The sequence below is a fragment of the Dasypus novemcinctus genome, chromosome 26, assembly GCF_030445035.2.
Source record: "Dasypus novemcinctus isolate mDasNov1 chromosome 26, mDasNov1.1.hap2, whole genome shotgun sequence".
NCBI classification, from domain to species: domain Eukaryota; kingdom Metazoa; phylum Chordata; class Mammalia; order Cingulata; family Dasypodidae; genus Dasypus; species Dasypus novemcinctus.
The window spans coordinates 46,606,386-46,628,892 of record NC_080698.1 but is presented as its reverse complement, the minus strand read 5'-3'; the positions used below and the strand labels follow the sequence as shown (position 1 = coordinate 46,628,892).

The window sequence follows — 22,507 nt, the reverse complement described above, 5'->3', positions numbered from 1 at the left end:
AGAGTCCTTGCACAGCAAGGCAAGAGTCCAAATTGATGTTAAAAGTAAGACCAAACACATTCTTTCTGAGAAAAAATGCAAAAGACTTAACTTCTCATATAAAAGAGCAGGTAATGAGCCAAGGAGGTCATCTGGGAGCTTTCTGAAGCTTTGTAATTGCATTAGTGTTTCTGTGTTTTGTGAAAACAAAATTCCCACATTAAGTATTTCAGCTTAGATACCAAACATACGTTTTAGACCTCTAAAAGAGTCTCAGTACACAGTAAGACCCAACTTCCTGCTTAACTCTTTCTAAAAAAAGTCTTTAAATCACAGAAGCATTTTCCAGTGCTTCTGCAGATATATGCTAGTGATATATGAGAAGCTCTAAGAGTGGGCTTAGGACACCCCGAATACGCCATGTGAAGTTAAGGAAAATGGGGTGCTCTTGGGGTACTCCTGTAGAAGGGGCTGGGGGTTCTCCACCTGGTGAGACAAGAGCAGCCCTCCTCCTGCCAGCCATGTTCTCTTCCTGTTATCATGTGGAAGGGCAGAGGAGTATTTCCAAAAGGCACTTAAAGAGCAACAGCTGTCCCTTTGATTTGGATGTCCTAAAAAGCTGCTCCACGACAATTGTGCTCTCAGTGGATCTGAATTTCTTCTGCCAGCGTCATTTGGTATTTAGGAGGAGGCCTGGTGTAAAGGAAAGGTCAGTGCATGGAGGCAGAAGAAAGTACAGGGGCTCATCCAAGTACTGCCACTTCCCAGGAAAAGGGATTTGTCCAATTCACCCCGTGAGTAAATGCCTACAGTTACTGCAGTGACTCAAACCCTGGCTGGAAATCTGTTCTTATGAGAAATTTTTAAACAGTGTTAGGTGAATAGTGGGAAGAAAAGAACTCCCAGGTCTGTTACTTATCATGGCAAACTCCACTTTATTCTACATAAATTATTTTGAAAGTGCCAGTTGGAAAGAAAGGAGGATTCTCTTTCCCAAGGGCAAACCTACCACCTCTTCTGAAGCCCAGTCAGCTCTCTAGAGGAATCTCTACCTCATTTATCCACTTGTTACCCTATCTCCCCTGAAGTGGCTAGAGCAGGGGTAGGAAGGAGCAGGAGAGAAAGAAGTACATGTGGGCCCTTTGCAAGTCTCTCCAATCAGGTCCACCGTCTTTGCCGAATTCAGCCTATTACCCTTTTCCTTCCTTGTCATCTTTGGTCAATTATTATGGCAGGAAGACCAAACCACAGGATCCTCAGACACCAATGCCAAAGTCACTTTTCCATCTTCCTACTACTAGAAGTTTTGCTAAACCCTGGGTGAAGAGAAGAACTCGAAGACGAGATGGCTTAAATTAAAACCTCGGGATTATTTGTGATTAAGTCTTTCCTTACACCCCATCACCGTAGCTGGTGGCTGTATTTGCAAAAGACTGACATCGGTGCCCAACCCACCCATCCAGACACATCTGCCCAAGATGGCAAGACCCTTCAGTTTACAAAGTAATGGCTTTAGCATCAGTTTTTGGAGCTCCTTTAAGAGGGACTTAAATTTTTAAATAAGACTCTCTTTGGGGCCAAGCTGCTTAAACACCTATGGGCATGTCTCCAAAGTCTTGGCTATTAAGGTCTTTAAGGGAGAGCTTACTATGTTCTTAAGATTGAGGGAGCCAACAACAATTCCGGACGAGCCGTGTTTATGTTGGATCGGCTTGTCTAGGCGACGGGCCAATGCTCTTGTATGCTGCAGGAACTGGAGGTGAGAGCAGGAAGGCCTGGGAACAGAGGAAAGGACTAACCTGGAGGACAGGAAAGCCAAGAAGGACGTGATGCCGAGAAATGTAGGGGGAGACGCCTGGTGGCATCTGGCAATGCACTAGGAAATACCATCATTTCACGCTCCTTTGACATTGTGTTGAGGGGTAAAAAATAGAACCGTTTGGAGCAAGTCCATTGGCACAGGCAGAGTCAACAGCGAACGTGCTTTCAGATCTCTTTGTTCTGGTCCTTTCTAAATTCTTGTACACGCTTCCCGACAGCCAAGGCATCTGTATTCTTGTGGACCTAACAGGCTTTAACACATTCTCAGCCCTCTCAGGTAAGAAACTCGACCCCCCTGGGGCTCAGCGTCCTTATCTAAAAAGTGAGGAGAACTCCAACTCCCCTTGCAGATCTAAATCTGTGACTCTAGAGTGAAATGCTCAATGACTGGCCATGTATGTATGGAAAGAGAGACTCCTTGTAAGGTTTTGTATCTGCTGGGCTAGAAGGAAGGCAACATGGGCCACAGTCCTGGCTTATGAAGGCTGAGCAGCCGGCATAGGTTCAGCTGAATGGGGCTGCTCTTCAGATGTGATGGTCATAGGGGAAAACTCGCCCGGTGACTCCGCACTCATTCACCCATTGAAATGTTCCACCGCATTCGGACGATAGCAACAGCTAACTCTTACTGAGTGCTCACGCCAACCACTGGGCTGAGTCTTTTGTAGACATAGTTGGGTTATCACAGCCACCATCGGAGGTGGGTCCTGCTGCTGTCCCTGGTGTGCAGATGAGGACAGACTCGGAAGGTAATGGGCTTGCCCAACATCAAATAGTTAGAAAGTGGTAGAGCTGAGATTTGAACCTAGATCTGAGGCCAAAACCTGTGCTGGCAAGCAATATTCTTAAATATGCTTAATAAACAATAAAAGAGTATAAGTCCATAATAGCAGTTGGTTCCACCAAGAGAATTGGCACTTGGCCTTCAAGGCGCTTTGTTACTAAGGAATGTTGGCAATTTCGCCATTTTGCAGAGCACGCTCTGTACTAGGAAACCCTCTCTTTCCCAGTACAGAAACAAATCAAGGCTCACAAGCAGCCAGTGGGAGGACTGGGCTTAGCACAGAGATGAGGTGGGGCGCTCCTTCTAAGCTCTGCCACAAACCAAGTGCGTGACCCACAGGGAGTCCCTCAGCCGGCTGGGGTTAGTTAGAAGATTCCTGAGGCTATTTAAAATCTTTGGATTTTATATTGTCTCTTGAAAACCTTTTTTTTTTTTTTTAGCTTTTTTTTTTTTATTGTATTTTTTTTGAAGATACATAGATCTGACTTTGGAGTTGTTGGGGATTCCTGGCACCACCTCCCTTGGGGGCAGGGTAGCAGAGACAATTGGCAAGCTATTTTCAAACATTCTCATTTTTTAAAGAGGTCCCTTGCAACCCTGAGTCTATAAAATTGTTTCAAAATGTCTAAGTGTGATTGTGTATCCTCAAGCCAAATGCTATAAAAGCCCCACAGTTGAGAGTTAAAAAGTAAATATGTACTAAAAGCTTTCTAGCATGCAGCCGATATGACACAGTACTTAACTACTGCTGTGATGCTCAGCAGGGCCCACTTCTCACCATTCTCCTCTCCCCATTTTTTGAGTTGGAGTTGGTTCACCTACAAAGTGGCCTTCTTCCTTCTGATTGTCACGGTCTCAAGAGGTAAAAAAAAAAAAAATCCACCCTTTCATCTCAACCCACCACATTCTTTCTCTAAGCCTGTAATTGGATCTAAATGGAAAATAAACTCTTTGCAGGCCAAGAAAGTTGGCACTAGAAGGTGACGAGAAGGAGAACGTGTTTCTCCTCTAATCCGCGTAATCATATTCTCCTGTGCAAAGGAAAATAAAAACAAGGCTTCCTGCAAGTGGCAGCCAGCACATGGTGAGGAGGGGTGGCTGGAAACCCACCTCAATCCACACATGAACCATCAACCAGCTTGTAGTTAAAAAGACCCCGGAAATCATCTGAATTTCCCGAAGACAGTAGGACTCTGTCCCCTTAGCTCTATCACCTTGGCTGGATTTGGGGAGGTAGTTCAGACACACACATACCTCAGTGCTGTGGCAAGTTTTAAAAAAAATGCATAAAATGTACTACGCTCCAACACTAGGGTCTTAGATGGATGAATATTGCACAGTCCATCCTGAAGTCCTGCTGTATACAGTGTATCATATAGGAATGGAGATGAGTAAGAAAGGTATGTCCTGGAAGAGTTTAGAAAGATGGATGGGGAACAAGACCAGTACATGCAGAATCCATTACTAGGTAGAAATTAATAGGTATCTTATAAAGGTCTGAAGTGTTATGGGAATTCCATAGAGGGCGTGATGATTTGGACCTGCAAATATTCTGGCAGATGCAAAGGGGCATGGTACATTCCAGAGTGATGGCCTGATTAAATTTGACTTGGTGTACAGATTCAGAAGGCACTGCTGAACTCCTCGCTTGGGGATGTGGGGCAGGTGGCCAGTGCCAGGGTTTGGCTATCAATCAGCGGCATGCTGAGACTCTATGTGGCTCGCTTGCATTTTTGTTTTGATTCTGTTTTAGTTGTTTTTTTTTTTCCCCCTCTCGTTCTACTCCACAGGTAATTGCAGATGCCTCAGGAGCCCTATGCCCCTCAAGACTAACTCCCCTGAAATCAGAGATTAAAAATGACTGATTTGGGAGGTTGCTCTGCATTGTCACCATCACTGTGACATCACTGTGGCTGTTTCATCTGATGTGAATACAACCACGGTGGGGAGAGGCAGGGCCTGTGGTTAGAGACAAGGAAAGCGAGGCGCTTGGTCAGGAGCGTAAGGCTAGAAAGTGGCCGAGGCAGGGTTTGAAAAGCGATTTCCGAGGCTTTCATTATACCCTGCTGCCTGCTGGAACCATGTCTCTCTGACCTTGAGCCTCAGTTTCCCCATCTGTAAAGTATGAGGGCTGGCCTAGATTGTAAGTCTCCAGCCTGTGCCCTCTTCCTGCTGCATTCAGGTAAGTGAGGAGTGGAGCTGCAGCCCCTCCTGCGGCTTACCCATGACCGTCTGGTCTCCGGGCCAGCCCTTCTTGAAAGGGAAACGTGCAGACCCTGGAGACAGAAATGAGTTCCCTTGTGCAGGAACCTGTGCCACCGCCAGCATCAACTAAAGAAGCTTTTGTGTGGGGCAAAAACCAACACAGGACAAAACACACTGGGATGCGAGCAAAAGGGGGGAGATTCCTTCTGGATAAATATCATTCCCTTGCTACCCCCACCTCAAACTTAGGCAGGATGGGGGGCGAAGAGGAGAAGCTGAGATTTTTTTGTTGTTGCTCCGTATTGACCTTAAGATTACAAAAAGAAAAAAAATGAACCTTAAATTTTAATGACCATCCCCAAGGAACTAAGATCCTTTGCAAATACTGCCAACTTTTAAGAGTAAACTTTGGTGTGTGCGCCTCTCGGCGCCAACATTTATTCCCAATGATTCCGTTTTCTGGGAAGTCTTGGACTTCTCAGTAAGCCGCGAGCAGAAAGGAGAGGAAAACTGGGGGGAAAAAAAGAAACTGGGTAGAAAGGACGCAGCTCACCTTCTGCACTCCTGGGTTGAGGTCCTTAGCCACCTTGGCCATCTTCTCCCCGGCTGGAGACGCAGCGTCTGGCTTCCCGAGCAGAGGCGCGAGGGCGCGCGGCGGGGCCAGCGGCGGCTCAATGGCCAGGTTCGCGGACCCGGCGGGGAGCTGTGCGCGCCGCGGGGCGCACCCGCGCCTCTTTAATTGGAGAGTCGGACTCCCTCGAAAACCTCGCCAGCCAATCGGGGCGGGCGCTCGCACCGGGCCGGCCAATCGCGGCGCGAGGCTCGCCCCCACCCCGGGCCCCGCTTTGGGGGCCTGCGGCCGCGGAGGCTCTCCCCCAGCGCGGAGCTGCCCTGACGTCAGTGCGGCCGCGGCCTCCGCCCGGGGCGCTCACCTCGGTCCCTCGGAGCGGCAGGAATCCGTCCCCACGCCCTTCTCCTTAAAAGGACAAGGGGCAGAGGGTGGGGCGGGCGGCCGGGCCTCCGCGATCCGTTCAGGTCAAAAGGGAGAGGGATCAAACAGGAAGGCGGAGGTATTTTTAGTGAGCTGGAGTCAAAAATAAATTCTGAGCTGCGCTCCCCTTCCCACCCTTTCTGCCTGCTCGTGGGCGGGTGGGAGTGGAGGGGGAGGCAGCCGGCTGGTGGCCGGCTCACTGCATCCTCCTAGGGGAGATGCGAGTCCAGCCAACTGTGATTCTTTTAAACTAATCCTTTGTAAAGCATTCAGCCTCCTTTCATGGCTTGTGGCCATGAGCCGGTGTACATCGGAACATTCGCTTTTTTATTGTAGTCTAACAATTCCTCAGGTGTTATTATCAATCCCATTTTATAGGTGAGGAAATAAGAACAGAGGGTAAAAAGGGCCCAAAGTAGAACTCTTCCAGCAAGGCTTACCTGGGCAGAACACAGGGTTAAGAGCCATAAGCTAGGAAATCAGTACTTTATTTTAGATAATTGGGTTTACCATGGCCAGAACAAATGAGATTATATTTGTAGAGTCCTCAGACCTTTGGTATGAAGTGTCCTCGCAATATCTAACACAACTACTCACATAAGACAAATTTGGCCAGGCCCTCTCTGTGCCGTGTCCTTTGTCCCAAGTCCACACGTCTGTTTTGAGCACTTTCCACAGACTTGGATTCCCAGGGACATTTTTTTTTTCCCCTATGGCCAGGCAGAGGATTAAACACAAGCCGCTTTTATCCCAGTGAGTGAATCCTACCCTCTCTGCTTTGTGGTTTTCATCCAGAAACCCACATAGGCAGTGACCCAAAGGGACTAACAAAAAATAGTGATGGCAGGTACATCTGTTGGTACTGATTTGGGAGGTGTGGGGGGATGCAGGCCATATTCTAGGACTGCTTCTGTTATTGTGGACTTTTTTTTCCCTTTAAGCTGCCTCCAATTTAACGCATCATCATCTCCAGTGATCCCACACCGTGATTCCTTTTTCACATTCCTCGAAAGGGCTTTGCGGTTCTCTTTCATCAAGATGAGGGATGGACCTTTTCCTTCTTTCAAGGATGTTTGCTGTAATTGATGTTTGTCTTGCTCCCAGCTCTATCCCCGACAGCGAGCACGTGATAGATGCTCGCTGTGCATTTGCTGAGTGAATGAATGCTAGATTCTGGTTTTTAAATCAGCAGTCCACAGGCAAGCTGGGAACAGGGAGAGGGAGCAGTGCTATCCTGGTAGGGTTTGTCCATGCCTCCAATATGGGACGTGTGTTAAACCAGCATGTAAAGGAACAGTGGCCAACAGGAGCCTGGGCTGGGAGAGGCGGTTTCCACGTGAATAGCCCTTTCAGTAGCAAATCCTTGGAACAATGGAGTGCTAAACTGGGAGGGCATGCCAGAAGCCTTTATATTTCAGAGCTGTGGGAACAGAAGCCAGGAGACCGACAAAGGCAAGCTTTATTCCTTTCAAATTAGGCAAAAGCCTTCCCAATGAAGTCATTTCCCACTCTTCCCAGCCACCCTTCTTGCCCCATCTTGAGAAATCATTATTCCACTAAATAACCCTAATTTTATTAACTTTAAACACTGTTTAGCTCCAACCACAGGACGTTATTTTTACCCTGGGCCCTAGGTATGCAATTAGGGAGCAAATATTGTGGCTTGTTTCTTAGAATGTGAGGAGGAGGAACTAGTGCCCAGGGTGACCCATTTCTGCCTTTCTAGAGAAGGACCTGTTTTGGGCAGAGAGGTGGCCCCACTTCCTGCAGGAGCCTGGTACACGAGGATGCTGGCTGGTTCTAGAGACCCTATTCTCTGACTCTGGCAGCCTGTAGCAGAGGCTTGCCTGGACACCTGGACAGACTATTATAACTTGGAAAAGTGCCAGAAAACAGGAACTATGGTCACTGCCTTGTGGTCACCTCACTCCAGCACTGTGATTCCTCAGCCTCTCTTTGGAAGAAATTGGGATGGATGTCTTCCAGGGTGGCACAGCAGGGAGACCCAGTTCTCCAAGGTTCATTGCTTTGTGCTGCTGGAGCTTTACTGGACACATTCATTCATCCATCAAGCAGTGTTTGGGGCACCTGCCTTAAGTGCCCTGTGATTGGTGCCCAGGAGACACCCAGGTAAAGAACTTCCCTGCCCTAATGATACTGGGGTTCTTTGGTTGACAAAGCTCTTATCTTGCTTGAACTTCGAGGCAACCACTTTTGGGGAAAATGGAGATTCAGCACAGTCAAGGACTTTATCTGAGCTCACACAGTAAGTGGCAGAGCTGAAATACAAATTCCTAAGACTTCTAATTCCAGGCTGTGTCCTTCTCAATGCACCATATTGACTCATATCCTGTCAAGGATGTTAAGGACTCCTTAGAGGGAAAAGAGGACAGCACTCCGAGTAAGACGATGCTAAGGCTGTTGTGTCATTGTAACTGGGTTGTCCTGAGTGCTTTGACTGAGTCTCCTGCTCTTTTCAACCTTCTTCCTCCCCTCCTTCCTTCATCCATCCATCCATTCAATGAATATTTAATTAAACAGGTGAACAAATAGTTAAACAAGGTACTTAAGGATGGCAGTGAGTGTCTAGGAGGAAGTAAATGAAAGGAAGAGGGAGAGTGTCACTGACTGTGACCCCTTTTGATCATGTGGTCCAGGAAGGGCTAATTAAGGAGGTGACATGTGAGCTGAAACTTGAAGGAGAATGAGTCAGCTATGAGTAGAGTCACCATGCAAAGAATATTCCAAGAAGATGAAAGCCCCTGAGGTGGATGAGGGTTTGGTAGGTCTATAGGATTAGTAATGCCAGTTTGGCTGGGGGATCATGAGGGACAGGAGAATGGCATGAGGTGACCTGGGAGAGGGAGGCAGGACCAGCACATTGGGTCTGGTAAGCTATGCCAAGGAGTTGAAATTCTATGCTGAGATCAAGTTTTAGACTGTGCTATCCAATTGAAACATGGTGTGAGCCACACTTGTAATTTTAAATTTTCTAATAGCCACATTACAAATGAAAAAGAGGTAAATTTTATATTTTATTTAACCCAATATAGTCAAAATATTATCATTTCCACTTGTAATCGATATAAAAATTATTGAGATGTTTTGCATTCTTTTTTCATGCTATCTTTCTGAAATCTGGTGTGCCTTTTACAGCCACAACACACCTCGATTCAGATTAGCCACATTTCAAATAATAATAGCTACTTAAGGCCAGTGGCCACTATATTGGACAATGCAGCTATAGAGGGTTTCAAGCAGAGGAGGGACAGTATCTGATTTATTATTTAACTTACAGAAAGGACACCCTAGAGGGGCTAATAGAAACCTAACTGTTAGCTAAGAACCCCTCATTATCAGATGGAGAGGCTGAAGGGTTGAGAACCAATCACAGAGAGTCTACTCTGCATGTAGTTCAAGTACTTTGCAGGGAAGGGCAAGTGCTTTGCCCAAAGACACAACATAGAAGGAGGCAGAGCAAGAACTTGAATTCAGTTCTTTTGGTTTCATGCCAGACACTTTGGAAAATCTCCAAGTAACCATGGCTCACAATGATGGCTGTACTGTTACAGTGTAGCAAGCACAGCCCAGATTGTTTTAATGTGCCAACAGAATAGCTACTTTTTGGTTATGATTTTTTTTTAAGATATCGCATTTGTTCAAAACACCCAACACTTTAGGTAGGTATAATCCATGAACCACATAGTATATTTTAATATATTAACTCATTAAAAATACCATGATACACATTATAGAATTAAATTTTCACCAATTTGGACAATTATTTGGACCATATATAGTTGAATTATTCATGATGTAAATTTTTAGGGGGGTTCTTTCCTGCCACTTTTATAAAAACTTTTATTTTTGAGTAACCGAATCTAATTTTCTCCAGATAGCTGGATGGCCTCCTAGATCAAGAAAGGCTTTGTCTATAAGGCCAAAACATCTGGATCAAAACAAAACATGACTGTTGGACTCAGCATTCTCCTGCCTTAGTCTTTCTCTGACAGACTTTTGCCTCTGACAGAAGGCAAAAGGAGAATCTGCTCATCATACAAGAGCACTAGATGGAAAGTCTGTAGCCCTGCCTTTGCTTAAAATGGCATGGCTGACCATTGCCACGTGCAACTCAAATGCATTATAATTGACTGGAAGCAAGAATAAATTTGCCTTGACCAGGTACACCTGATGGTGCAATGGACTCATTCCACTACTCATCAGCTCAGCAAGAGAGTAGAGAGAACACAAGATTTAGACCCAGAAAATCTTTGCATGTTTCATCTCCATCATGGGCAAGCTCAGGAAATTGGGCAAGATGCTTGAGAGTCTCTGAGTCTGTTTCCTGACCTGAAAATGAGGATAATGATCTTTATTCCTCCTGCTTTAGGAAGATACATTTGTAAAATGCAACACTGTACCCACATATTCATCTCTAACTCTCTATAGTAGGCAGAATTCTAAGATGACCCACAGAATGGCTGGTATAGTCCCTTCCCTATGAGTGTAGGGCAGGGGAGGCAGACCTGTACCTGCTTCTAACCAATAGAATATGGCAGAGCTGATATTCCCATAGTTATGCTACGTTTTGTGGTAAAGGTGAAGGGAATTTACAGACGTAATTAGGTCCTTAATCAAAAGGGAGATTATCCTGAGTGGGCTTGATCTAATCAGTGAGCCTGGAACAAGAAGTGTAGAAATCAGAGGCAATCCTTCTGTCCTGCTGGCCTTGAAAAAGTGACCCACTACACACTTTACAGCTGCAAGGAAACGAATTCTTCTCACAACCTGCAGGGGCTGGGAAGAGGAGCCTGAGGCTCCGAGGAGACCCTGGTCCCAGCCTGGAGCCAGCCTTGTGAGACCCTAAGCAGAAGGCCCAGCTGACTGGGGTCTGGACTCGTGACCCATGATCTGTGGGATAATTATCAGTGGTTTGTTACACAGCATACAAAATGAATATACTCTCATTCCCATCATTCTTGGATTTGTTTTAAGGATTTAACTCTCTGCTACTTCTTGGGATGAAGACATTTGGAATCTCCATTTAAAAGAAGTATTTGTCCTTCCCTCAATTCCTAAAGCTTCCAGGGGCAGTAAGTTACAACGAGCTATTTCCTTTTTAAAGCAGCATTTAATTTACTCATATGCTAGCATTAAGGAGAGGGTTCCAGTTAGAATTCTAGAGGGTTTAACCTTATTACACCTTTCATTTAAAGGTACATAATATACAGTGATACCTTCAGCCTATCCATTCTCTTATCATGTGCATGCATCTGTGTTGTGTCCGTCACCTTGTTTCCTGTAGTTGAGTTGGACTGGTCTCTCTTCTGAGTGGTGGGAAGGAAGTGCCCACAAAGCTGGCATGTCCTATTCACCAACAGTACTTTATGCACTGAATCCTTAAAACAACTCCTGGTAGCAACTATTGTTATTCATATGTACAGATGAGCCATTGAAGCTTGGGTGGGTTCCATAGGACACTCAAGGCTTCACAGCTGGTTGGGATTCAAAGCCAACTTGGGATCCCTCAGGAAGCCCATAGCTCGAGGGTGAGGACCTAGTTTGGACCTAGTTTGGGCTCCCAAACTTTGGAAATTGTGCTGGATGTTCTCCATTTGCCCCTCCGGATTTACTTTTCGCCTTTCTCCTCTGCTCTGCACCTTGGAGGCTGACCCATGGAATGAAAGTGTGGCTCCTATGCCGTGTTCCCATTGGGTTAAATTACTGGGAGGCCCCAGCCGGTTGTCACAGGTTGGGGTATTTGTTCTCCCTTTTCCTGCCTGCTGGGTTTGGGAGGTGGTTGTGTTCCTCTCCCAATAGCCCCAGCTTCTGCCTCTCTGGTAACAGCTCTCTCTTTTGGCCCTTCCATGCCTGGGAGTGGCCCCAGCTCCCTGCGTCACCCTTCTGGATCCATCCTTTACCCCAGTTTTCTCCTTCATAAATAGCCCTTTCATTAAACTCCCTCAGTTGCCTGTTGAGTGTGCTACTTGTTTCTAGCTGGGACCCTGACCAATACAGAAGCAAAAATGAATTTTAGAGATAAACTTAGACCCGCTTTCACTGGTGGTTGGTATATAGACTGCTCTGTATGTTTCTTATATATTCTCTTTAGCTATTGGTATATGAATTAATTAAAACAATTTGGGATCTGGCAATTAATTAGGGAATCCAGCTAGAGATGCTGGGAAAGGAAAGAAAGTTGGGGCCTTCTGCTAGGGCTGGTCTGTCTGCGGCTCTTTTGCCATGAGAAGATGGCAGATGGTGAGTTCTTGGCCGCTCACAGTAACATTAGGCATTTATCCCTTTGTGCTTCAGTCTCAGCTATAAAAGTGGGGCTTATTGTGAGGAGTGAGTGTGAGCCTGTATGCAAAGCATGCTTTAAACCCAGTGGCCCTTTTGCATGTAAAGCGTCCCTGTGCCAAGAGGACTGGCTAATATAAATCTGGCCTTGATTCTTGGGGATGAGGCTTGAGAGTGAGACCTTGGGAAACTTGGAACAATTTCTTGAGCTGGACCCTCGTACTCTTCTTTAAATGACTGTAGTTTGCTGACCTGCATGTTGTTTGCAGCCAAGATATAGTAAAGAAATTGTGTTCTATATGGCTCCCTGGGAGTGAAGCATTGGGATGACTCACTAAGGAGAAAGCTTATGGAATGGGATTAAGAGGTAATACTGTGGTTCCCAGTTCCTAGTTTAAGAATCATTTTGATTCTTGGGGGGAGAAGTGGATATAGGAGTAGGGGTGAACTAGCTTGAAGGGGGCTGCATGGTAGATTTATGGTGGCCTGTCAAAGAAGCCATTGACCACCCCAAGGAACATTCTCAGGATAATTGGTACCAAGTGCCATGCCTGAACTACCAACAAGAGACTTCGCCAAGCACTATCCATGCATTATTTCAGCAAATCCTCTTAACACCATCCTGAGACTGGTTGTCTTATCCCTATTTCACAGAAGAGAAAACTGAGCCCTAAGGAACTTAAATTATTTTCCCAATGTCATATAGTTGGGTGCAGAGTCTTAGTTTGGACACGTGTCAGACTCCAAGGTTGATACTGATAAAATCTACGTAACAGCAATAGAGCATCAGCAACCTTTTCTTGGACTTCTACCTCATGTCAATCTATGCTAAGCACGTTTAATCCCTATTCTTTAGGGTCTGAATCCCTAGCATAAAAAGAAAAAAATATTTCTTTTTTCTCCTTCTCCAACTCCCCACTTAATTAACACCTATGGTCTAATTGTAGGTGACTTTAATTATGGGGACATTTTTCTATTTTAGAATAACATTCTACATAGTAGATAATGGGGGAAATCAGAGCTGTTCAACCCATCAGGGGATCTCTAATTAGGGCAGGAAGCATAGTAGCACCTCTGTTTCCCAGGAGAACCTAAAAGACAGAGACAAAATAAACACTGCGATAATCACATCATAAGCGTCTTTTCCCATTGTCACATATTCCATTCTGTTCTGCCATGTTGGCATTTCAGTTCTCCAAAACTTTATGATGCTGTCTTACCTGTCGACATTTCCCCATGGAATATTGAACTCACTTCATTCTTTAGGGAAAAAATGGTGAAGATGCTTCTGTGTGTTTTCTTTGTGAGCAAAGTTGACATATGTGGGCTTTGTTCAGATTGAGATCTCTGTGATTCTAACTCTAAACCTGGATCGTTTGCAATCTGGAAATAGTTCCATAGAGTGAGCTTGAGGCCAAGATTAGACTGAGGTACAGAAGAGACAATGTCTGGCATTGATCCATTTCCCTTCTGTTTCTTATCTTTCCTCAATGATTACATTGGCTGTTTTCTAAAACCTGCCTTAGCATCCCACAGTGAGCTACTCCCTTGTGTCCTACTCTGTGCTGCAGCTATATTATTCCTTTTCTGTCCATCAAAACTTACCCCTGCTAAGTACCATTCTGTCAGTGCCCTCCTTGGCCTTTCCTTCGTTGGATTTGGCATCATTCTTTTATTTTTATTTTCCCTCTTAATTTTTAAAAAAATGTTACAGTCAAAAAATATAAGAGGTCCCCAGATACCCCCTACCCCCCTCACCCCACTCCTCCCACATCAACAGCCTCTTTCATCATCGTGGCACATTCATTGCATTTGGTGAATACATTTTGGAGCACTGCTGCACAACATGGATAGTGGTTTACATTGTAGTTTACACTCTCCCCCAGTCGCCCCAGTGGGCCATGGTAGGACATACAATGTCCAGCATCTGTCCCTGCAGTACCACCCAGGACAACTCCAAGGCCTGAAAATGCCCACACATCTTATCTCTTTCTACCCTCTCCCTGCCCCCAGCAGCTACTGTAGCCACTTTCTCCACATCAATGCTACAATTTCTTCCATTACTAATCACAATAGTTCCATAGTAGAATATCAGTAAGTCCACTCTAATCCATACTCTATTCCTCCATCCTGTGGACCCTGGGATGGTTATGTCCATTCCACCTCTATTTCGAGAGGGGGCTTAGATTCCACATGGATGGTGGATGCAATTCTCCTGCTTGCAGTTGTAGGCATTCTTGACTCCCTGGTGTGGTAGTTGACCTTTTTCACCTCCCTGTTAGCTGGCCAGGGTAACTCCAATAAACCAGAGGATAGGAGTTGCAAGTCTGCTGAGGCTCAGGTCCTGGCTGTCACATGGACAGTTCAGACATTCAGGTCTCCTGAGTATACACCAACCCCAGCACCAACCACAGATCCGGTAAAAGTAACAGAAGAGGCATGTGTAGAAAGGTCACATCTGAGTCCAACTCCATCACACTCAGGAACACAAATTCCAGAGTAGGGCCAACTGACATGGCACTGAACTCCAGAGCCATCTGCCATGACCTGTAGAAACTGTGGGTCTCTGTTGCCCTCAGGAGACTCAGTACCTGGGCTTCTATCTACTTTGGCTATCTCTGGGACTCTGCTGAGGTGTGCATAAGTGTGACCCTGGATTCAGCATCATTCTGTTAAGAATAAGAGTTTCGAAGTGAGGCATAAACTGAGTTTGAACCCTGGTTCTTCTACATATTATCTACATGTGTTCTATCCTTAAAATGGAAATGATCAGCCATCCTTCCAGAGGATGGTACAAATCATGGCTTGGCAAACAGCAAGTACCCATAGTTTTTTCTCTTTCTCCCTTCTAATATCCAGCTGATTCTCTGACATTAATATCGACCTCATAGTACTTCCATACAGATTAAATTGTGCTGCTGCATATAAAGCATGCAGTCTAGTGCCTGCCATAGAAAAGGCGTTGGCTACCTGGCAGCTTTCTAATTATTATTTGCTAATTGCCAGGTGGGTAGTCATCATGCTTAGTTTAGGTTTTGCTCAGCCTGGATTTAGGATTCCTTTTGTCTCTTGTAACAGGAAAATGACATTAAAAGAGTAATTCGTTTATTTCACTACACTCACAGATTTTTAGCAGGGGGATAAGATAGTCAAAACACTGTTCGACAGTCATTTTAAGTATGTTCATTCATGGCAGGCTATAATTTAAAAAACATAATTTGGATCTTCCACGACTAGCCACGTACATCCTAAGAGGTCCTCTGGGGATGCAGTGGAATGTTCAGACAGCATCGGCAGAATACCAGAGTGAGCTGATCACTGAGTGTTTCTGAGAGATGATGATGCACAAAGTATGAAGGCACCAAATCCCCCAGAATGAAGTGTAGCCGTGCCTCACTGCTGATTAGCTTTTCTGGAAAGACCAGATGAGTTCACCCAGAAGAAACGGGTGGGTGGGAGATTTCAGGAAAGATTCTGAGTTAGAAATTAGACAAGGATCTGGAGCTTCCTGCTGGTTCCCCCAATTGCTCTTACAACCCGAGATGCATGGCTTGGCCATGATGTCATCAGACATGGATAGACACGCCGAGGCCAGAGCTGTCAAACAAATCCTGGCTTGTGACGGAGGGTGGGAGGAGATAAGTAATGTGGTGCCACGTGGTGTAGAGTGAGTAATGTTTTCCAGTAGAGTACTATCCCCCATACTGTCATTGATGGGGATAAGTGAGGGGGAAGTTGAGCTCTTCATGATCTTCAAGTATAGATATATGTCTCCTCAAAGATCCTACTTTTCCAATTTAAAATCCAGTATTTAGCAGGCTCATTTCTTGTCACCTAGGAAAGTGCTTTCATATCATATGGTTGGCTCTAGATGGCCAATTTCTATCATTTAATCAATAGCTCATTCATAAATTCACTCAGCTTGTCATTTGATCAGATAGGTGGTGATTTAGTCAGTCATTGGGTTGGTTATCACTCATTAGATCACTCGGTGCAGTCAGCTAAGTCAGTCAACCTGTCATTCCATCAATCCATAGATGATAAAATCTTTTGGTCATTCAACAAATAATTACTGCCCCTCTCTTACTGTAGCAAGAACTCTGCTGTGTGGTAGGTGTGCAGCAGTGAACAAAAATGAGCATGGGATCCACTCTTGTGGGGAAGACAGATGTTAAACAACAATAACAAAAGGTGATGAGTGGGGACCCATACAATAGGAAAAGTATTGGCTCCAAAGCAAGAGAAGTTCAGTTTGGCTGGAGCTTATGGTTTCTGTTATGTAAAACATCAGATTCCAGTGGCTTCACTACTAGGGTATCTAAATAAAGAACTTCACACACTCCTCCATTAGAAAGAATGAAGCTAGCCTTTGTGGAGCTCTTGCCATGTGGCTGGACACTGAGCCAAGTGCTTTAGAGAGATAGTCATTTTGATCCTACCAATAATCCTATGAATTAGGGACTGTAAGTATCCCCATTTCACAGATGAGGAATCTGAGCCTCAGAAGGGTTAAGCAACTTGTCTGCAGTCACACAGGGGAAGGTAATAGGAGCTGAACCCTGGTCTGTCTGACTCCAGAGCTTATGGTAATGACCATGAATGCCTTTTCCTCCCACATGCTCAGGGACTAGAAAACCTATAAAAAGTAGCACTGAGACCTCAGGGCAAGAAGAACCTCTGGACCTTCCTAGCTTAGTCCCAAAGAAACAACAGCCCTGCAGTGAGGCTCTTAGCCCATGGGAATGAGGGAAGGAACTTGAGGTGACCAGGTCACATAGCGTCTTGGGGTGACTGTGTTCTGCATCCCAGAAGGAATGAGAAAGCTATGCAGGAAGTTACTTGTAATAATAGAAAGATATTAGGCAATCCATCCTAGAAATGAATCCATCTTATGTGTACAGGCATTATGAATGTAGCTAGAATAATATAAACCAAATTAGAAAGCCTAATATCCACATGACATCTTTATTTGGTTGTAAAGCAATCTACTACACATACTCTCTTTCCTTTTCAATGATCAAAAAATAAAGTGAGTCAGTCTCTTTTGCAAAAATAGGTCCTGTGTTTCAAAAGAAGATAAATTGTTTCTCAGAGAACATAGCCTTCTCTGTATTTTTTCTTTCTCCTTACATCCCCTTTCTCCAACTCAGGGATATGTATCTTCTGTCTAGATATTAGATCATTTTGAGCTAACTTGAAATAATGATTAATTTGGAAGTGATTTATCTACAAATTGAGTAGTACCTAAGTTTGGCAGCATTGGGGACAGTTGCCAGTGGTGGTGGTGATTCAGGCTTGCCAGTGAGTGATCTGTCTCCTATCACCTGAGATGTAACTGAATTGCTGTGATGACTCAGACTGAGCCTGTACATCTGTAAATACAATGGTGCACTCCCACAGCAGCAGCTTTTCTTGGTGTTTGCATGATCTGGAATTGCTCTGTACTCATGGGCACGGCTGAGTTTGTGCCTCATATTCACAAGGAAGGTGTGAATGATTCATGTTTCTATGTGTGTCCTTGCAATTCTATTTGGTCATTCTGAAGTTACTTCAGGCTTAGTCCATGATCATCTCCTTCTCCAAAAGTATTCTTTTGCCTTATATCTCAGTTATCATTATTAATATCCCCTTCCTTTCCAGACTCAAAAATGGTGAGCCTCAGAGTCTGACCAACTTGCCTACACTCCATATTACTTAAATAGTACTTGCTCTTCCTGACAACAGCTAGTACTACTCTACTGGTGTACTACTATTGCCAGCTTTACCACCACCACCACCTCCACCACCACCACTTCATTGTCTACTACTTAGCAACTTTTTGGAATACTTACCATGTATGGGCACTGGTTTGAGTTCTTTATACTTTGTATCTCAATTACTCTTCAAGCCAATCATAAACAGTATGTGCTATTTGGATCCCTGTTTTCTTTAGGAATAAACCATAGCTCAAATGAGTAAAGTAACCCACCAAGTTCTCAGCATTAGTAAATGACAAAAGTGTCATCTAAACCCAAGTTATCTGAGACTGTGCTTTTCATCACACCATCTTTGCTTTCTACCTTCACGATCTTTTGGTACCATCTTTTATAGTCTGTGCTGTTATTGATTTAATGTTTTTCTTTAAATCATTTCATGTGTTTTAGTTAAATAAGTTTGCTATGAAATAGTTTTTAAAAAATCATGATCATACATGGGAAACAGTATTACTCACTGCAAGTGGAAGATAACAATGCAAATGAATGCCTAACTATTAAAAATTTTTAAAAGTTTATTTATAGACTACTAAAACCATTCTGTGTACCAGCATACTGCATCTTAGGAGTACGGCTAGCTACCCCACTCTAGTTCTTTCCAAAGCTAATAATCAAGTGCTCCAGGATGGGCTGTTGGCAAAGAAAAAAAATAGATATCCAGGAAAACAGCCATTTAAAAGGAAAGACAAAACCCTCAAAATTCATTCAAGACCTGAAATCCCTTTTCTGACAGAGAAGTGGAGTTGATAAAAATGATGGAAAAAGTAGAAAAACTTTGTGAATGGCTTGAATTACCAAATGTAAAGGGCTTGAATGCAACATGAATATCATCTTTGAAAGAAGTATGAAAGGCTGCTCTGAAAAAATAGAAGAAAGAAATGAGCAAATTAGAAAAGAGGAAGCTGAGAGTCTTATATGACTTATATGACTTATATAAGAATGCAGAGAAATCACTTGGTAGAGGTGGAAATGGTGGTAAAAATTGATCTGAAGGTGATCTATAATTAATAATTAAAATTGTGGACCTCTTCCCTGCTGGAGGAAATTCAAAATGGGATGTTAATAACAATGGCATAAACATACATCGTTCTTCTGGTATCAAAAGAACTGCCAAAACAAAGCAGAGAGTGTCCAAAAAGTTGCCCTCATAAAAAAGATTACATAAACCAAAAGCCTTTTCATTAATTAAAAAAAGAACATGGGGTGGTGGTGCCTCAAGCAGATACTGCCACACCTCAGAACGATTTGAAGGTCTATGCACAGATTCCAAGCCTTAGACAACAGAACAAAAGCTTTTGGAACAAGCCTTGGAAATGTATCTAGTACATACACCTGAAAGATGGAAAAAGTAGAAGCAATGACTAGCAGGACAAAGAAGGACTATATAAAATGATGTAAGGAACTCATGGAAATGGTAAAAACAAAGCAAGCTACTCAAGGGCAAGTGCCAAAAGCAAATAGCACCAAGAAATAACCTTAATGACAATCATTTTTGTGTGTGCCTTTTTATAATAAAACTGTAAATACTATTTCAAAAAGGAATCCCCTGTTTTCCAGGTAGAGAGCTGAACCCTGAATGTTTCAGTTGTCAGGCATGTGGACAGGTACCCCCAAAGCCTAAGGTTAGTCATGTTTGGAGAGGCCAGGCTGAGCCAGATGCCCCTGCTGCCTCATGGCTAGCATCATCTGGCCCTCAGGTGCCTGGCACTCACCATATGGGCAAAGTTGCAAGAGCAGAGAAGCCATGTTAAGCCTGCAAAACTTTTAACCTGGTGATACTCCAGCCACTATTTGCATCATCCACCAAAGTAAATCCCATGAATGAAAACAGAAATCCTATCTCTAGCCTAGACTCAGAAAGATGAATTTGTCAAGCTCCCAGTCTTGGCTCTGTGGTGGATATTTCACTATGGGTGTCCAGATATGAGAGCTATTCTCCAAGTCTTTCTTCCTCTTTGCTTAATGACTACTTTCCTCTAATGCTGACTTTAGTTCTTTCTAGGCATAGTCTGAGGGCATCTATAAGATTCAGTGCAAACTTTATTTTTCTAGTTGGAAAACAACTCTAACCTCTTCCCAGGAGGACCTGGTGGTGTGTTTGGAAATGGGAAATTATTCTGTGGTTTCCAATTGCAAGGGGCCCCCAGTGAGTGGCAGCTACCAGTATCACCTTTAGATCCAGGCAAGGGGCTCCCATCCTGGGGCCCGATGCTAGTCCTCCTCTGCACTCACCCCTACCAGGCCAGGGGCTAGGTACCTTGGACCCAGAATTTCCTGCTCAAGGGGCCCTAATCCCACTTCTAGAGCACAATATGCCCCTTCTCTAGGCCCACTGTCTACTACAGATGGAACTTGCTGCAGATGTGTGCTTCCCTAGGCCCAAAGGATAACCAAGAGGTGGTTATTTATGGGGGTGTAGGTGGAATTTGAATATCTGCACCTGTGTGAGCAAGACCCCTTGAGGTGGGGGATAGAGTTAGGAGTGGGAGGAGAAGGTGAGGACAGACCAGAAGCCAGAGACTAATTCAAGGAGTCCAAGAAATTCAAACATGGTCTTCCAGGTTCTGGAGACATTTGTTGTGGTAGGAAGACAGAACGTATTTTTATTTAACAGTGTGCTATAATTGATGTATGACATTTATATATTCAGACATTCACTATATGGACCTCTACATGTACCTTTTGTTCTGGGTCCCTCAAATGTTAGGAGGAGGCCTGTTAGCTACCACTAGGGTGACCAGCGGTCCCAGTTTGCCTGGGATTAAGGGTTTTTCTGGGCTGTAGGACTTCTAGTGCTGACTGAAAGAGTCCCACCCTAGACAACCCACTGTCTATGATATAACAACTGCTATTGATTTGTGTAACTACACATAAAATAGACTCTTTCCTTCTGGGTCAGTAAAGAACTTCTCTTTATGTTACCATGATACCGCTACACCAGAAATTCCATCTAAAGAGTGTCCAAGGGGTAATTAAAGGTCTTTTTAGCTATGAACAGACCTCCTATCTCCAGTACAGGGTAAGACCTATCGGCAGTGGCCTCTGTAAAATTGCCACCAAAACCAATAATGAGCATTAACCACTAAAAGAGGAAATATCTTCAAAATTGTTGCTGGAAGTCAAAATAGGCTTCTAATCCTTGGTCTGTCTTATTTTTCCATGAACAAGAAGACTGGGGATGGCTCCATATACTATTTCTGTTAATAACCAGTTCAGACTTTGCTACAACTGTCTAAAGTGACTCATTTTCAGAAAGCCAACAGATAACAGAGACCTGGGGATGTTTTGAGGGTATTTGGTAACTGAAATAAGATTGGGTGGCAAATTCTTTAAGCAGAGGACTCCCTAGGCAAAACTGAGATGTAGGCAAAGTTGATCTCTGCCTATGTGGTTGCTTCCCCTTTCCCTACCATCTTGGGAACAAGAATTTCATTCATTCATTCATTCATTCACTCATTCATTCTGTAAAGGAGGCCAAAGAGTAGTAGAATCCCAAGCAAACTGAGCTACAAGAGCAAACACCCTGTGGCAGGAACATAAAGTGCAATGGCAAAGACCAATAAGGATGGATGGTCCAACAATGAGCCCTTGATACTGATGGCTATGATTATGAGCCTGTGCACCTGATATATTAACGAGGCCTAGAAATGCAGGGTGCCTAAGAGTTACCTCCTGAGAGTTTCCATGTTGCTCAAATGTGGCCACTCTCTAAGCCAAACTCAGCATATAAATGCATTACCTCCCCCCCGCCCCAGCATGGGACATGACTCCTGGGGACGAGCCTCCCTGGTGCTGAGGGATTACTACCAAGCACCAGCTGATGATGTAACTAGAAAAAGACCTTGAATAAAAGGGGCAACTCAGACCAGCAGAATATCTCAGTGTACATGTAATATCAGGTATTAAAAACTGCTTTATGACTTTGGATAAAAGGATGAAAGGAACAGACAAATGAGTTTATATGGCTATAAGTCTCCGAAAAAGAGTTGGGGGTCATCACAGAGGTAATGCTTACACATGTCTCAGCAGGGTCCCAGAGACAGCCAAAGTAGATAGAAGCCCAGGTACTAGTTCTCCTGAGGACTACAGAGACACATAGGTTCTTTGGTCATGGCAGATGGCTCTGGAGTTCAGTGCCATGTCAGTTGGCCCTACTTTGGAGTTTGTGTTCCTGAGTGTGATAGAGTTGGACTCAGATGTGACCTTTCTACACATGCCTCTTCTGTTACTTTTACCAGACCTATGGTTGGTGCTGGGGTTGGTGTATTCTCAGGAGACCTGAATGTTTGAACTGTCCATGTGACAGCCAGGCCCTAAGCCTCAGCAGACTTGCAACTCCTATCCTCTGGTTTATTGGAGTTACCCTGGCCAGCTAACAGGGAGGTGAAAAAGGTCAACTACCACACCAGGGAGTCAAGAATGCCTACAACTGCAAGCAGGAGAATTGCATCCACCATCCAAGTGGAATCTAAGCCCCCTCTCGAAATAGAGGTGGAATGGACATAACCATCCCAGGTCCACAGGATGGAGGAATAGAGTATGGATTAGAGTGGACTTACTGATATTCTACTATGGAACTATTGTGATTAGTAATGGAAGAAATTGTAGCATTGATGTGGAGAAAGTGGCCACAGTAGCTGCTGGGGGCAGGGAGAGGGTAGAAAGAGATAAGAT

General features: G+C 44.3%; 1 protein-coding gene and 1 pseudogene across 1 annotated transcript in view; one reads left to right on the top strand and one right to left on the bottom strand.

The window, feature by feature from the left end:
* LMCD1 (LIM and cysteine rich domains 1) overlaps positions 1 to 5,518 on the bottom strand; it is a 74,742-nt gene extending 69,224 nt beyond the window's left edge. The window contains exon 1 of the mRNA XM_058288543.1: positions 5,343 to 5,518. Within this exon, the coding sequence (XP_058144526.1) occupies positions 5,343 to 5,384 (42 nt within the window). The 5' untranslated portion in view covers positions 5,385 to 5,518. The remainder of the gene's footprint in view (positions 1 to 5,342) is intronic.
* Positions 5,519 to 17,527: 12,009 nt separating this feature from the next.
* LOC101434131 (dnaJ homolog subfamily C member 2 pseudogene) lies at positions 17,528 to 19,307 on the top strand (annotated as a pseudogene).
* The last annotated feature ends 3,200 nt before the right edge of the window (positions 19,308 to 22,507 follow it).